At 39.6% G+C, this 18,285-nt stretch overlaps 1 protein-coding gene across 1 annotated transcript in view; it reads right to left on the bottom strand.

Annotated features, from left to right (window-relative positions):
• The window catches only part of srpk2 (SRSF protein kinase 2), a 63,724-nt gene that overhangs the window by 8,272 nt on the left and 37,167 nt on the right, over positions 1-18,285 (bottom strand). The window contains exons 3-12 of the mRNA XM_054619264.1: positions 13,932-14,083; positions 11,707-11,815; positions 9,687-9,774; positions 9,046-9,133; positions 8,812-8,918; positions 7,654-7,819; positions 5,904-5,944; positions 4,876-5,233; positions 2,909-3,874; positions 545-645 (exon numbers count right to left, since the gene is read on the bottom strand). Of these exons, the coding sequence (XP_054475239.1) occupies positions 545-645; positions 2,909-3,874; positions 4,876-5,233; positions 5,904-5,944; positions 7,654-7,819; positions 8,812-8,918; positions 9,046-9,133; positions 9,687-9,774; positions 11,707-11,815; positions 13,932-14,083 (2,176 nt within the window). The remainder of the gene's footprint in view (positions 1-544; positions 646-2,908; positions 3,875-4,875; positions 5,234-5,903; positions 5,945-7,653; positions 7,820-8,811; positions 8,919-9,045; positions 9,134-9,686; positions 9,775-11,706; positions 11,816-13,931; positions 14,084-18,285) is intronic.

Raw genomic sequence — 18,285 nt, 5'->3', positions numbered from 1 at the left:
CCATGAAATTAGTCAGCATTTTTGCACCTCTGGTTTCCTCTTCTTAAATTAAAATGTTTTTTTAATGGGTTTTTGTTTAGATTTTAATGTTTTGTTCTACTATATAAAATACGTCATTAAATACCTCTCTCATGAACTTTGGATGTGCGTCTTTAAAAAGGTGGTTGCTCACAAATGGCTAAATGACAAGTCCGCCTTTACGGCCTCTTGTGTACACTCACTCATGCGACCGTGGTGTACTTCGTTTATAACCCAACGTTAGCTTTTTACTTCGGCCGATTGCATTAATGCTTAAAAAATCTTAAAAATGGTGTTAATTAGTACAGATTATCTTCAGAACTTGTGTTTGCCAGAGTTTATTTTCTGTGCGATGCTAACTTCCGGGGTTGGCCTACAAAAATACATCATCATACGTCATCCCTGCATCAATGGATATGTCAAACTGGATTTTGTGCAGTCTGAATGTCAATAACCATTTCAAACTTTAAAAAAAAATTGTCATATCAAGTAACGTCAAATGTCCATCCAGAATACTGTGTCTTACCACCCAGCAGGCATTTCCAAGATCAGCGATTTTGACTCGAATAGACTCGGAGTTGCGCGGGTCGAGTGGGTTGATCAGGAGATCTGCAGCTCTGGCCCTGACTGGGAGGGGATGGAGTGAGAAAAAGAACAGAGTTAACACATACATTAAGTATAGATAAGAAGAGTTTACACACCGTGATGTACTAATAGACATTTATCATAGACCAGGGGTTCACAAGGAATCCATTCCTAACTCCTGATGACCTATTTAGAGTGACACTAGAGCTAGAAAGTTAGAGACAAAGTTAAAGATAATAAAATGAAGGCTGTGGGTGGATGAGTAATGGTGGCGATGAGTCATTTATAATACCCAGAGGTAGATATGTGGACGATAAAACGTAATAATGAGCAACTGGATTAGCTTCCCAGGCAGCGATAACGTATACGACAGAAGAAAATTGAAACAAGTTAAGAATGTTCTGCTGTTAACTCATCTACGATCTAAATTCATAATCATTATGCTTGAAATTTCCCTTTCTATAGAGACTTTGGAAAAAGGGAAGCATAAATCAGACAGCATTAAATCATGTGTTTGTTCAATATGAAAAAGCTGATAATTACAGATGAAAATAATTGACAGACGGTATCAACTCTATCCAAACGTATTGTCATCATGGATTATGAATCACCAAAGTGTTCAATATCATAAATAAAAAAAAGACATTTTTAAATAAATAATCACATGAATAAAGTATGTAAAATATATTAATGAACTATAAATTGTGTCATTTTTTAAGAAATGATTCACATTCAAATCATTAGTATGAGTATTTTCATCATAATTAGTACTTATCTTTTTTGATACAGTTTTATTATAATTTATTTGTATTTTATTTTTTGCTTCTAATTGACATTTAAAAATGTAATAAAAGTGTAACTGGAAAAAATGCTATTATAAAATAAAAACTGACTTTTGATAAAAGGGCATTTTAAAATTAAAGGTAATAAAATTAAAATAAATTCCAGCCAAAATCTGTGATTATGAGACTAAGACAATGAAATAACATGTCGTGACAATCAGTATCTTCAAATTATTATTATTATAATATATTTAACACGATTAATTCATGTGATAATTATATCATACCATAAACCTAATTCTGGATTCTGATTTGCTGGAAGGTGTGAATTAACTTTTAGCAACTGAACAGTCGGGAGCTAAAAAGCATTGAGGGATAAACAATGCAAAATATAGTTTAAGCAATGAAAGGTGTTGGAATGATAGTTTTAGTGTAAGGACTTGAATGAGCTTAAGTGTACTTAAGGAGTTGAGGTGTCATTTAAGTGTCTCAGTTGGAATAAGGATAAAACAGCTGAGGTTTAAGCCCTGAGCACTTCCATGAGCTACCCTCTACTACAGGGAAGTGTCTGTGTGTTATTTTTTCACTAACACATGTGTTACGCTGCCTTAAAGCCTTTTGTGAGATTTAGTATGTGGCAGCAGTTTTACATAAATTTAAACATGCACGCATGTATGTGTGTGTCAGTTAAGAATCCACCAACTGTAGTTAACTTCTAAGTGATGACGGCTCAGACAGTCCTTTTAATAGAGATATTAAGCTAAGCTAAGCACCACTCAAACTCTGGCTTTATACTATATAGATTCTTTGAGGGAGTGGAATTGCTGAACATAATGTAACACATGAAAAATATAGTATACTATTCGGTTTTGCTCCTTTTCTGATAGTTACCATTGGAGTCAATAGAGTGTTGCAGGAATGAGTCTTAAAACCTGGAAATTAGTTTTCATTTTTGCACTTCTAGTTTCCTCCTTTTAAAGAAAACAGATTGTTGAGAACAAATAGTTTTTTTGGTTTGGTGCCTGAAGTAATGTCTGTGGTTAACACAAGCTTAAGATACAGTATTTTAACGTTTTGTCTAACAATATTAAATACTTAAGTAAACATTCTACCTGTGATTTTGAAGCTTTTATATCTTTATATCTTAAAAAAAACGATTGCTAACAAATCATCATCACTAGTCCACCTTTACCTTTGTGGTGGTGTAGCACAATCTTTGTGAATTTCATTTAACCCACAAAAATCATAAAAGTATTGTTCATTTGTGCTGATTATCTAGCTAGTATCATCAAAACTTTTTTTTGTTACTATTTTCTTTAGACATTTTGGTGGAAACATTATGTAGTGTCAAAAATAGAATGTCACCTATAACAGTCAAGGAACGTACAACTATTTTCACCTACATATTGAACACGTTTGGAGTCCGTTATGGGTTTCTTTAGATTAAAAATCAGCAAATATATGTGAAAATAATCTTTTGGTGTTTGTAAATGGGTGGATATACATTAACCTTACAGTCTCACCTTTGGGTGTGTCTCCCGTGCTTGAGGACGACACAGTACGACTGCGGTCAGCGGTGGGGCTGTTGGGTGACGGGCCTGCTCCAATGTCTACTGTTCCAATGGAAATGGGGTTTCCCGGCACAGGATCGAGGGGCAAGTCGGGGAAGAGAGGCATGATGGCCCCGTGGCGTTCACTGCCCCCGTTGGTCAGCCCCAGCTCGCCCTGCTCGCCGTTGTGCATCTCAAAGGCGGAGCTGAGAGAGTGGTCCCTGTCCGTGTAGCTGAGCTCAGACTCCACCAGGGGGCAGATGAGAGTCTCGGGGGTCGGCGAGGGGGGCGGAGGATTACAGGGGTTCGGTTTCAGTCCCTCAGATCCCAACAAAATGTGACCGTTGGTTTTGGCCGAATTGCTCTTGTTGTTTTGGGGTTTGACGGGGGAGGTGGGGTTCTTGAGGAGTTCCGTGGTCGTGCCGTCGTCCTCGTCTTCCTCATCATCCTCCTCGTCTTCCTCCTCATCATCATCATCCTCGTCCTCCTCATCCTCCCCATCCTGCTCCTTTGACTCCTCTTCGTCTACCACTGCCTCCTCCTCTGTTTTGCTTTCACTCTTTGGCTCCTGTGTCTCATTCTCCACTCTTTCAGTGTCTTTCTCCTCCTCCTCTTCCTCCTCCTCCTCGTCCTCCTCTTCTTCTTCTTCCTCCTCCTCCTCCTCCTCCTCTGCCTTCTCCTCCGCCTCATTCTCAGCCTCTGCAGCTTTTAATCCCTCCTCCTCCTCCTCCCCCTCCTTGTCCTCTACCTCTGCTTGTGTTGGATCTACATTTCCTTCCCCTGTGGTTGGGGGATTGGGGCTATCTTTTTCAGCGGGAGGCGTGGGCACCTCCTCCTCCTCCTCCTCCTCCTCCTCCTCCTCCTCCTCCACCTCTTCATCATCAGGGTCATCATCCGAGATGTGGGGTGCCTCGCTCTGCTCCTGGGGAGGCGCCGCGCCTTACATGGAGAGAGCGGAAGAAAAAACGGTTAAGAGGGGAAGTGGGTGGGAAGGAAATACAAAAACGCAATCAAAGACGGTGTAGGCAGTGAGTAAAAAAGCATGAAAAGAGATTGGAGCGAAGGAGGCAAACGAGAGAAAAGGAGAATGAAAGAAACAGATGGTGAAGAGACAGAAGGTGGAGGAGGGAGACGGAGATAGACAGGTTTTTTTCTTTTTTTTGTGAATCAGCCTAGCCTCCCATACTCAGTGGGATCAGCGTGGGCAGAGCGTTTGGAGCCGCTTCACCTCCTATTCATTCACAGACAGACTGCACAGACTTACATACTGTACACTCACTCACTCGCTCACTCGCTCACTCATGCTGCAGATCTTTGCATAAGAAGAATCACCGTTATAGTTATTGGCAACCTAAATACAGTAAAAAGAGCAACCTAACCTACACATGTTGCCCACAATATCTTTCACAATGCATTTTAGTGTTTAGTTAAATGCACTTGATACAAATGTCTAAGTGTCAATTATGTTAAATGAACAATAAATACTTTACTGGTGACTTTAATGCAAAATAAAATACACTTGGATTCCTACAAGGAGACAGGAATCAAAGATAAGATTCAACCAAGATGGGCTTTTTGAAAACTGATGAAGCCATTATTATATTAATATTTAGTAATGCTCTGTAATGCTTGTTAAGACAATGTATGTACCATTGTTGTGCAATGAAGAAATGCACTTTTGTTAGAGCTTAAGGATACACTCAATGTATTAAGGTAACATTTGCTTGTTTACAAAAAACTCCCCAGATCACCATTAACCAATAGACCACAAGGTCTGGTCTTAAAATACATATCAATTATCCAAACTCATGCATCTTCCTGTCTTCATCACAAAAAGATGGACCGCATATATTCTTGATATCAGATTTGAATAAAGTGATATTTCTATCCTTTGTTAGAACAACAGCACTTAACACGGGGAAAAACTTGATGTGACTCACATGTATGATTAGTCAACCTGATGGGCCTCTCCCTCTCTCTCTCTCTGTCCCTCTCTCTCTCCCTCTCCCTCTCTCCTCCCTCCTCCTCCTCGTCTTCCCCATCGTCGTCGTCGTCATCATCCTCGTCGCTCTCTCCCAGAGCCATGCTGGGGCCCAGATGCGGTGGCGGCGGCTGCAGGGGGGAAGACCGGTCGCTGTCGTTCTCCCCTTTCTCTCCCCCGTCTTTGGCTCTCTCCTCCTTCTTCTCCGCCTCCCTCTCCAGAGCCTCGATCTCAAGCATCCGCCTCTCCAGCAGCTCTGCCTGCCGCTTCTGCTTCTTCTTCAGCTTCTTCTTCTTGTTCTTGGAGATCTTCCCCACCTGGGACAATAAAAAACAGAGAGGGAGAGGGAGGAGAGAAGCGAAGAAATCAATGAATACGAGGTATTCAAGGGATAACAAGTTTTGATATTTATTGAAATTGTGGGTTGTGATTTCTAAGTAATGTCCGCAAACAATTCTACTATTTATTGATAATAAATATTAGTACATTTTAAAAAGAGCATATCATCTATCACATATCTCAAAATATTTCGATTTTTGATTAAGTGTTGCTTTATAAATTGAGAAAACTTTTCTTAAAACCCTATCAGCTTCTTACTGTCAGTGACAGGAACATACTGTACATTAACAAAAAAAGTTCTGCTTTAGGTTTTACTTTTTTTTTATCTTAGATTTATAAACAATTGTGAGGTTTGGAGTGTCTAACTCTTAATAATAACATAAAAAAGAATGTATTTTTTTTTAACTTTAACTATGATTGTTGCTTTATTTGTCCTAAATATTAAATAACAAAACAATACAAAAGATTTAAGATAAATTGATGTTTTGGGGATGCATAGTTTTCACAGGACAGCAACAGCATGTTCTTATTAAGGGTTTTCTGATGAGGAATTAACACCAAATGGTGTGAATTTCTATCCTTACTTTATATTTTATGTATGTGTGTTTATGTTTGTGTGTGTGTGCAATCCTCTCATTTCATACTCACATCTGTTGTACTCACCGGTTTCAGCTGGGGGGCTGTGCTAACTGACAAACATAAAGAAAAACAACAACAATCAGAGGCTTTAATGTTTCACCCACATCAATCCGTCACACAAGAGAGTTCACACCGCGTTCAATACGCCGCTCGCCTGGAAAAGAGATCGTTAGGTTTTGTACATGTTCCCATACATACAGAATCTGTAGGTGAAGTGAGACAATGGCACACTCCCACAGGCTTATTCGCTTGTCCCAGATCCATAATATTAATGCCTTATTCTACTCATGCCGGAGAATGTAGCTCCTTTAGAGTACAGTATTATCTAACCTCAATCATCTGACACCAATCAAAATGTGGATAATAAACTTGCAGTACGGTGAAACGTAATATATATATAAATATTAGCAGGTTTGAGCCCATTTCCAAACATATTTCCAAATTAAATACGATCAATCTTTCACATTTTGCATAAATGGTGTCTTACTATGCACGCTCAACTGACAAAGTGGTGCAAAAATATTCTTTTTAGGATTAACTAATTTTAGTGTCATTTTCTGAGGGTTTCCAGCTAAGCAGCTCAGCAAGTGCAATAATCCTACGTACCTTCAATCTTTTCTGAAACACATCACTAATGTCATATGACACAAGTGGTGCACTTATGTTAATGCTTTAAAATATTTTATGTATGTTATGTGCCTCTGTAATCAACACCACCACCGAGCCATCTGTTTTGACAGTTGATGGTTGTGCGCCTGACTATTTGTGTAGAAATGTAGGCAGTATAATTGGTTTCCCTAAGGCTCAAAGAGACTCCATCCGCTGATGCAAGCAATTGACAGCTCAAGTCGGGGGTTCAACTGGAGGACAGGGTTCATGCCGAGTTTGTTTTGTTAAGAACTTGATTTTTTCTTTCAGTGGAGGAACTTGGTGAAGGGAGATGAAAAAGCAAAAATCTGGGAAGGCACAAAAGGCTTCTCTGTGGATCCTTTTTCTTTACTGAGCACTTCGATATTAAACATGAAAGTTTTTTTTTCATTTTTTAAACATATCAAACAAAAAAAGATTCAGATTTATTTGCATTTACTATAGATACCAAACTGACTCAACGATGTAGATTATTTAAGCCCTCTATTTCTGCCAGCATTCTCCTCCCTTTTAATCTATTTTGAAGCTAATGTTGCTGCATCCTGTTCTAAGCGCTGCCGAAGACTATTGTGGTTATTTAAAGGAAATACAAACAAGGCTGAGCATTTTCTCCTGCTACACAAGAATGATAATGTACGGAGCCAGACCCTTCTTTAGCGCTGTGGAGCTAGGTCTGGATATGTGAGACTACGTTTTACCACAAACCAAAATATCTATGAGGAAGCTACACATCTTGCATAAATAAAACACTAAACCATCAGACTTCAATGCATGCTGGGTATCTGTGGAGCTATGCAACTGCCAAAATTAGATGTTACGCCAAAGAGTTTAGGTTTGCTGTTTTGTTTCTTTCTTTCACTTTTAATTTATCAAATAAATGAAAAGCTAACTTAGTAGCAACGTTATGGGAAAAACATATGTAAATTGCAACATTAAGAAATATTTTCAGGAAATATCTTTATTGGCTTTCTTCAAGAGAGCTAGGTAAGAATATTTACCTTTCTTAACATAGCATAAAGAATGAAGACATCATCAAATCTCAGCAAGAAAGCAAATTTCCCCAAATGTTGGGGCTATTTCCTTTGAAATGAAACACAGTGTGGGCGTCTACCTGCTGATCCAGACGGTGGAGGGGCTCCAGCTTTCTGCCACTCGGTCGCCTCCATGGCCATACGCCTAACGAAGGCGTCGTCGACACACATCAGGATGTTCTCTGGCTTGATGTCCGTGTGAATGATTTTACATTTAGTGTGGAGGTAGTCCAGACCCTGCAGTACCTACAAACACATTCAGATAAACACAGATTACATTGCTGAACAACACGCTCACACTTCTTGTTTAGGCGTTTATACACTCTAAAAAATACAGACAAGGCTTTGCCCCTTGTTCAGCTCTCCTTCTCCATCTCCTCCACTTTGATTCCTTCTCTCTTTGCCAGAGCCAAATTAACCGTTCTTCTAATGCTTGTCGTTCTCTGAGGGCAGAGAGGAGAGGCTGTTGATGTTTTTTTTGTTTCGCTGTTTCTCTCATTTGTTTCCGTCCAGAGGCTTTAGAGATTGAAGCGGGGAACAGTCTCATTTATTTTCTACTCATGTTAAGCCTGGCTTTCAAGAGGCGGTTTGCTGGCAGCGGCTGAAACGGCTCAACGACTTCACATGCTCATCAGGTGGCTGAGGGGGAAATGTCTGAAAGCACAATAGCATGCGCTGTAATATTATTATTAGGCCTAAGTATTTGGTGTGAATTTTGAGTCAGTCTTTTGCTCTTTATATATTAGACTTCTTCATCCACTTTTTTTTCTTATTTCCTCTCAAGTCAATCTTTTATAGTCCATGAATAAGATACAAAATACACTTTCATGTTTCACGATATACAAACTTTATTTTTGCCTACTTTTAAAGTAGTTAACCTCTCAGGTTCACAGTGTTAGCTCTGGTCAGCACCTTGGCCATAGTTTGTACTGTTAGCGCTCTTTAGCACTGTTAGCTATAAGCTGCTGGCTCAGGCGGCACCATGTTGAGAGCCGTTTAGAGGCAATCAAATGCTCCCAATCTCATATTTTGAACCTTTCATAAATAAGTCACCTTGTCTGACCTGTAAAGCACTCTCCCAAAAAAATCCATGTATTTTCAATTGCAGTGGTCAGATACATAATTTATTCAAATTGTGTAAGAGTGCATTCAGCGTTAGAGTGTGTGTGTGTGTGTGTGTGTGTGTGTGTGTGTGTGTGTGTGTGTGTGTGTGTGTGTGTGTGTATGTGTGTCCTTACCTGTTTGATAATGCTCTTGACACATGGCAGTGGCAGACCTTGGTAGTTGGATTTAATAATCCACTTCAGCAGGTGGTGACCCAGCACTTCAAACACCATACACACATCTGGGACGGAGAGTCAAGGACTCACATTATCATATTTCTGTCAATCACACACACATACATACATACATACATACATACATACATACATACATACACACGCTAACACACACTTCTCTGATCGGGATACGTATGCCGTTGACTCCAGAGATCTTGAAATCATCTATCAGCTGAACCACCATGTCCTTGTTGGGGTCGCCGGGGTCGCTCTCTCTCACCTGGAGCACAAGAGGACAAAGAGATGAATCGAACATGACAGCAGGAAGGAACAGAAGACGAAGTAGGATAAAGACAGAATGAATATATAAAGACAAAATGAAAGAAGGAGGACACGAAAACAGGACCGACAGAAGAAAAAAGGAAAGAAAAAGGAAATGGGATGCCTGAAGGAGAACTTGAGAGGTAGAGGAAAGAGAGCAGGAAAGGAAGAGGACAAGGGAGATGGCTGTGGGGGATAAAGATGCTGAAAAAATGATTCTAAGAAGACTGTCCTCTGCAGCCAGCATGCAAGATAAATGACCAGTGTATCTTTAGTGTGTCTTGTTAACAGAGAAACAGAGTGGCGGAGATGAAAGGTGTGAGGAGGGAGGAAAAGGGGAAGAACAGGAGGCATGTTAGGAGGATGAAAAAAAGGATGAAGAAATGGAGAAAAAAAGAATGATAAGAAAGAAAGGAAACACTTAATGCCAAAGGTAACAAACAATGGCACAAAACAAAAAAAGATGTAAAGAATTAGATTCCCAAAACACTTCAAACTAATCAGATTCTCACACATCGCAGCAGTTTGATCTCATCCAGAGCCGTCTCTGTGTAATGCTGGGCGCTTTTCACCACCTTCATCGCCACAAAGTTCTTCACTCTGTAATGACAAACACAGATACATTCAGTCATTTTCTTATTAAATGGCTGTTAAAGCCAGTAATGCTGATTAATGCGTGTATTTATATCTGTGCAGGATATAATGAAATGTTCCCCACCATGCCTTTATTACACATTTGCTCATCTATCGTTCACACTGCCCACACTGCCATTGGAAATGCAAATGTGGCAACATGACATTTTATAACTAACATTAATACCCAACCCTTTATTCACCAAATGAAGCTCTAGAGTAAGTTCAGTCAGGAAGACTATTCTTTTGCATGTTGACGCCCTGTGGTTATTTCTAAAATTGCTCCTTGATAACAAATCTAACTGTAGAATCTTAGCGCCAAAGACTTTCTGTCAAAACTTTATTATCACAAATCATCTGTTATAATAAACATTTATCTTGTCATCATCCACTTGTCTCTCCTGATTGAAATTGTTTTGACTATCAGGGTCGTGCCTGAGGCTGTTTCAAGTTTCCTTACATACAGTCCACTGATCAGTCATGTGACCTGCTGTACAGATCATCAGGATACTTGTACACTAAACAATGCTGTCATCTTTTTTTTAACAATTTCTTTACAAAATATTGTATTATCAAATATTTAGATATATCATAAGATATTTACAAGAGAAATATAAAATACCGTATACACACATCTTTTTAGAGCATTCTCCCTCAAATCTTTCAGCTTAAGATATTAACATTTTTCATTCCAAAGCAACAAATACTGTATTCTTTTTAAAGTATATGATAACTTATGCAAATAAATGAAAATCTACCAAAAGCGTTAAACCTGCAATAATAGATTTCTGTGTTTTTTTGGCCACTTGAGGGCAGCAGAAACAAGTGACAAAGATAACACTGACACATCAACCTTTTAAGTGAATATGACACACGTTCGTAAATAGTTGCTCTTTGACACATCTGTCAGTTACTGAGCAAAATTAGCATGCATTTGGAGTTATTATTAGGAATTTTATTCACTCTTTTTTAGCTCTGTTTTTGGTCTCTACCAACTCCTCGGCAAATATCCGGCTCTTAAGCTGTGAAATGCTCCACTATGTTCACCACAGTCGCCAACTGTGTGTGTCTGCCGTTTGGTACTGAGCAAATAGTGTACAGTCACAGCCGCCTAAAGTGGCCTAAAAGGATGCTATGAGAAGGATGAGGTTGAGCCAAAACAGCAAAAGTTGTAAATTATGCATGTCAGGAGGTAGGAGAGAAGATAACCCAAGTCTTAATATTGAAATACGGAATATGACCTTTGTCAAGGATTTTGACTGACTGTAAAGAGTGCGTTAAGTAACCCAACTCCACCTCACTGGTTTATGACCACCATTAGAGTAATTAACACCAGTTACATGAGTCAATTAGTGTGTGTGTGTGTGTGTGTGTGTGTGTGTGTGTGTGTGTGTGTGTGTGTGTGTGTGTGTGTGTGTGTGTGTGTGTGTGTGTGTGTGTGTGTGTGTCAGGGAAAGGTGACACTGGGTTGGTGATACCGTCATCCTGACAACCCGGTTGCCATGTTAACACAGCAACAACATTATAGTGCAAAAGGATGGCTTTGGTGCCAGCGGTGTTGGTTGCAACCGTCGTCGTGGTAACGTCCCAGCTAAGGAAAACAGGTGTATGTGTGGTGTGTGTGGTTTATGTGTATGAAAAAGAGAGCAAGGTGAAGTGAAGGACTGCAAGAAGAGACTCTGTGTGTATGTGTGTGTCGAGGGCTTTTTCTGGGTCATGACATGTCTGGTGTGTGTGTGTGTGTGTGTGTGTGTGTGTGTGTGTGTGTGTGTGTGTGTGTGTGTGTGTGTGTGTGTGTGTATCTTGTGAGTCTACTATACTGTACTGTGTGTGTGTGTGTGTGTGTGTGTGTGTGTGTGTGTGTGTGTGTGTGTGTGTGTGTGTGTGTGTGTGACTTACTGTATGTCCCAGCATAGCCATACGGTGGAGAAGTGGCCCCACCCCAACTTCCTGATCACATGGTACCTCCCGTTGAACAAATCCCCGATCTTCACCGGATGGTACCCTCCTGTGAGGGATAAAGAGAGAGAGGATGAAGGTTACAGGCGACAGTTGGTGATAACCAGTCAATGACATGAAATCCATTAGTGGGTAAGAAGTGGAGCGACAGCAGCAGAGAGGGAGGGACGTCAAACAAGGCAGAAAATGAGAGGGGGGGGAGGCGCGTTGTGGATTAATTAAAAGAAAAAGGAGAAGCGAGGGGAAAGAATAGAACAAACATTTCTAGTTACACATAGCATCTAGTGAAGCTACGAGAAGAATATGAAAAAAATCCTTTAATGTGAACATCAATTCTGAAACGATTTCTTAAACAAAAGGGTAATAAATCAGCAACATATGAATGTTTTTGATTATCCAATGATATTGATTATTTATGACGCACTTGCTAAAATAAATCAATGCCTCCTTACAATAGACCTAATTTTGTACACACCTATCTGCTCGACTGCACCTGTGTTAATTATCCAGTGCTGCTCTGATTGCAATTGCCTGGCAGCTGTCACCATATCTGTGAGCTGTCATTACATTGCTGAAGAAGTTCAAACGCATAGGCACTAAACACACAATACTCACTTTGACTAACATTTGAAGATGTGACATTAAATTCTGTGAAATTATGATAGGTATTTTCTTTTTTTTTAATAAGCAAATAAAATAATTAAAATAAATATAATTGTTAGTTGCAGACCTAGCAGACATTTTGCATTATTTAGTATCGAGCAAATATGAATTGTCCTCAATACATGCAGGTCAGACCTGTAGGGATTTAATCCCCCATCCCAGGTAAGAATGTAATGCATAGTAGACTTTTACATGCTGCCTTTTTCGTACATATTGTGCCCCTCACCTGTGTCAGAGACATTAATATAGAATATTAAATACACATTGTAGCTATTCTTAATCTATTCTGCATCCGTTTCAACCACAAAGCCTTATGATTTTGAGAAACCAATATCACTGTGAGCGCAGTTGCTTATTTTATAGCAGCAGTGCATTCAGAACAGAACAGTATGGCTAAGACAAGAAACATACATCTTAACTGTGTATGTGCATCAGTAAATTTGGTTCAATATGACTTAAGGCAATTCCGACTTTGTGATAATAAACTCGATAAGTTCCCTTTCAGAAGAGAATGGGATTGTGATGTTATTCAAAGAAAATGTTCAAAAACAACCATTTTATTTTTTGGGCTTTTGTACAAAAAATCAGTAATTGTTTGTAATGCTTCAACCTGGAGCTGAATATGTTTACCTCAATGGGAAATCAAAAATCCTCTTTGCTGTTGCTGCGATGACACTACCAGCTGGCAGAGAGAGGAGTGTAGCTTGCCAGGGTTTCATTTGTTGTAGGTGTATTTTATTGAACACAAACTTTGTGAATTGAGTAATTTTAGGGAAAATAGCACAGACACAAGAAGGGTAGGCAGTCCATAATGTGAATGAGGAACACTACAAATAATACTACTACTACTGCTGCTACTATACAGCTCCTAACATAATATATAATATACTTTAGCTCTTCTCCTAAGAGGGTTACAACTTGTTTTTATGCTTTAAAAATATCTTAATAGAGCGGCTTTTTTAACTTGTTAAGGGCCAGTTAAAAAAAAGTAAACATAAATAATGTTGTATTTTATTTGTATCCAAAACGTCATGGTGTACTCCTTCATATGATTAAAAGACTTCATAATATATTTAGAATGCTAACAGCAAAATAACATTTTAAACACTATAGCTGCATTACTTTTTCCCTGCAGATATCAAATGACATGTGAGGTTTGATGTCCTTTGTTGACAGAATGGGTGTTGCATTTTGAAACTGTGTGGAGCTGTGTAAAGAGAATGAACCTCTCTGCCAACAGCATCCTAAAACCACTGCAGGACTCTAAACTGCCACTTCTTTTTAGCAACAACTAAACAGCCTTAAAACGCTGATGTCACAACTACCGAGTGTTTCACACTGATAGCAACAACGACTCTGCTCCAAACCAATCAGGGTGAAGGGAGAAATTAGGAAACTAATTACAGATATAAGCAGAGAGAGGAGACATTGTTGATCTCTGTACGACAGTTGTAGAGAGTGGAAGAAATGGGCTGGATTAGATTAATAGGTGTCGCTCTGACCTTTGCAGTAGTCCGCGGGGTCCTCCTGCTCCTCATCATCGGAGCCCAGGATCTCCTCCTCCGGCTCCGGGGGCCCTGCCGGCTCAGGGGGAGGCGGAGGGGGCGGCGGGGGAGGAGGGGCACTCACCGGGGCTTTCTGCTGGGTCTCAGGCCTGTGAACACAAAAGTGGGATCAAAGTTAGGAAAGCCTACCAGGTCACCTTTTTTTTTTTTTTGTATTTCCTGCTGTGACTCAGAGCCAGTGCAACTAATAGACTGAGTTTTAAGTGCAGATGACTAATATCAAACTAATAACTTGTTGCTGACTGGCATCATTCAACAGTGATTCATCCGGTACAGAGTTCATGAAAGCTTTTACATGTGCTGCTCTGGATACAATGGGTCAGACCGGTCTTTCATGCAGGGAAAGAAAAAGGCACAGGAGGGGACGTTTTGTGTGTCTGTATTTGGAATAAATAAAAAAAGAACTACAGGTGGCATGACCATCAATAGTCAGAGTTGCTGAATAAAATAAAGAACGGAGGTGGCAACTACAGAAAGTTATATTTAATCTACAGAAAGTCCAAAAAGACGAAGGACATCCCAACCAAAGGAACCTGTTTTAACTGCAATACTATTAAATCATCAAAAGAGAAAAATATACAATATGAATCAGGTTCTGGTCAAAATACTATTAATAGTGTTTTCTATTTTTTTGTTTTCTGCAAGCAGAAGGTCAAGCCTTCTCGCAGAACATGCTTATATACACAGTTATTAGTTTTGCGTAGTTGCAGGACGTTTTTTTTGTGTGTATGTGTGTAAGTTTGTGCTTGTGTGTGTGTGACAATCCCCTTCTACATTTTTGTAACAATACAATCAACAATTCATGTCTAAAAAGTTTGTTGCATCTACAACTACTTCTGTAGAGTTTAATCTAAAAACAATTTATTGAATTCCTGCGTTCCCTAAAGTAAACTTTGAGACTGACAATAGAGCACAACACAAGAGGTCTTCTCAATGATCATGACTGGGCATCAACGATGCAGACATCATAAATACTGCGATAATATAACCACAGGATCATCTTTATATCAATTAATTATCTAAAGTATTCAAAAACAGGTGATAAAAACAAAAAGAAATCATGCATTGTTATTTCGTGTTTTTAGCTATTTCAAAATTGTATCTTAAAATATTTTTTTCCAAGATTTGAAGATCTAATGCTCTGATTGTTTTCATTTGAGATGAGGACTACAAGCCAAGATATCTCAATAACAGATATTCATTGTGATGTAATCAACGGAAGTGATCATAAACGATAATACTGAATCAGCACACAGTCCAAAACATAACTGCAGTTGGTCGACGGGCGGATATTGTCTGTAGGTCACAGACAGTCAGGTTAAACCGATCAACACCCACCCAACACCTCAGGCATGAATCACCACAAAAAAAATGGATACTATCCAAAATCCTGGAAAAATGTAGTATTACAAGTATGTAGCTGGAATCTTTAAAATGCATGACATGACTGATGACATTGACATAATAATAAATAATAGAATATAGTATCCGATAGATTAGACTTGATCAAGGTTCATCTCCAGGGTCAGTCCTCTCCTTTAACAGCCTTGTTCCACTTCCTTTTCCTTGTCTAAAATGGAACTGAGCCCATGAGAGAGAAAACATAAAATAGGCTGCCGAGCCCAGGCTGCCTCTTTCTCCAGGCCTGGCTACTTTTTGAGCATTTATCCAGGGCGTCGTACAATGATTGATCAGGCAATCGTTTTGCTTCAGGATGCTGCCGTGGTACACATGGCTTTTTGTGGAGGTTTTGGGAACGTGACTGAAACCGTTTCTGTTCTGGGTCGAACCCACCAAACGTGCCTCTGTGCTATACTTGTATCAGGACACTGATAACTAGAGCGTTTTTCGGATTTTTCATGTTAAATGCTACATGATATTCCTACACAATTTCATGCATGTAATCTATTTTTGTCTATTTTTGTTCATTACTGTTAAAGGATCCTTTAGAGCAGTGATTCCCAGCCTGAAGGTCGGGACACCCCAAGGGGTTGCAAGCTCAATCTGAGAGGCCAGGAGAGTCATTTACGATGTGCAAAATGATATACATTTTTTAGATGTTCCTCTGTACCTTGCTTTGTTACTTGCGAACTGCTGGATGACTTTACCTCTTAAGGCCTCTGAAAATTATAAATTCAAAAAACAGAGGAAAAATTGCTCTTTGGTTGATCTTATCTCCTAAAATCCTTCAGTTTTATAGGGTCACAAGCTAAAAGGAACCCCAGCTGGACACCTGCAGCACCCACAGTGTGTATGTAATAATGTAATCCAACAAAGGTGTCCACATTTTTGTGCTTGGAGATTATAGTTACTTAAATTGAGTGACATTTCCTTCATTTTATTTTGTTTCTCTCTAGTGGTATCTCCTGTCACAAACCTTTAATATATGGACTTCTATAAAACAATATGTGATATGCTTTGGATGTGGGAATATAGCTCTGACGTACCTTCATACTGGGGAAAAAGGCTGACATTTTCAATCAATCCAACATTTTCTTATCATGACCCAATCGAATCTTCACCTTAAGAAAACTCAATATCTCACAGACTTTAATTAAGACAAGCGAGCTCGACAAACCCTCCCTATTCAGCGTCACCTGCGGGTACTGGCAACATGATCAAATGCTAATTTAAGCCGGGAAAAAAAATATAAACACACAAAGCCAGTGCTTGTGAGCTGTTGTAAAAAATTGCGGTCACAGGCTCAGACACATGATGGAGCCTCTTGGTGCATTGCCATGGCAACTGCAGAGAGAGGAAGGGAGCGAAAAAAAAAAAATCCAGGACACAAAGCGTTAACGTGGTGGCAAGGCCAACACACACACACACACACACACACACACACACACACACACACACACACACACACACACACACACACACACACACACACACACACACACACAGGCAGTGGTTCTTCTTGCAATGCAGCAGCGAAGGACAGCAGATAACTTGGCATTGAGATTTCATTGCTGTTTTACAACGGACACACACACACACACACACACACACACACACACACACACACACACACACACACACACACACACACACACACGCACACGCACACGCAGTAGAGGGCATGTGTCCTTGAAGCACGATGCTGCTTCTTTACCAAAACAGTCACGTAATGTGTCATACATCACGTCTATAAGCTCATCTTGCCATTGGCTGTACAAACACTTAGCCTCCCATAACTTCCTGGAACAGAGCCAAGCAGCAAAAACATTAAGATATCAAAGACGCCACAGCCTGAAAGACAGACAGGCAGAGGAGGGATGGTGGCAGAATAGAGACGAATCGAGTGGGTGAAGAGACATAAAAAACAGAAAGAAAGAGGTATAGAGGAAGAGAAAAGAAGAAAGAGAAAAGAAATAGTATGTCAGATAGAGAGAGGAGCATAATAAGACGAAAACCAACAACCCAAGACATAAGCAGAAAGACAGACAGAGAAAATATGCAGGCAGAATTAGACACACAGACAAAATGATACAGAGATACTGGTAAGAGACATACAGAAAAAGAAAGAGATAAAGAGAGAAATACAGTAAACAGAGAGAGCTCTGAAAAACAGCAAGCAGTGAAAAACAGAGGCAGCAGACGAAGAAAAAAAAACAAGAAAGAAGAGAGAGAGACAGGAGGAAAACAAATACCAGCATGGACACAATCAGGGAGGAAAACATACAAAACAAAGCACGATCTGCCTCGTATGTGGGTGTATGTTTTTGTTCATCGTTCTACACTGGGACATAATGTTCATCGTTCCACCTTAAATTATTCTGAAAAACAGGTGGAGGTGGAGAAATCATTAGTGCTGAGCAAGTGGAAAACACAAGCAGTAACAAAGAGGAGGCTGACAACAAGCTCGTCTTTGAACACCAAAGCACAACAGTGAACTAAGGTCATTACCTTCAAACACACTGTGCGACATTTGTGAAATTAGAAAATGAAGATGGTGGCGTGGGGGCTCCTGTTGAAGTGTACCGAGGGCTTCACAATTTCATCTGTTACACAGTGTCCTCGTTTAATATCCTTCACAAAAACAGATGACTTCTATGATCTCATTCAGTGCAAAATCTGTACAACTATTGTAAACCAAACCAACACAACCAGTACTTTAAAGTATGCAGGGTTTCATGCTTTCTCCTCCAGGTTAAAGGTGCAGTAATCAATTTTTCACAACTGATTGGCCCTAATTAACACACGAGCAGCATCAATTTGCTCCTCAACAAAAAGGGTGTACTTCTACCTCGCCTGTATGCTGTTTATATAATATTTTATTTTACTTATT

Source organism: Anoplopoma fimbria, chromosome 19, assembly GCF_027596085.1.
Source record: "Anoplopoma fimbria isolate UVic2021 breed Golden Eagle Sablefish chromosome 19, Afim_UVic_2022, whole genome shotgun sequence".
NCBI classification, from domain to species: domain Eukaryota; kingdom Metazoa; phylum Chordata; class Actinopteri; order Perciformes; family Anoplopomatidae; genus Anoplopoma; species Anoplopoma fimbria.
This window is presented reverse-complemented; position numbering and strand designations above follow the sequence as displayed.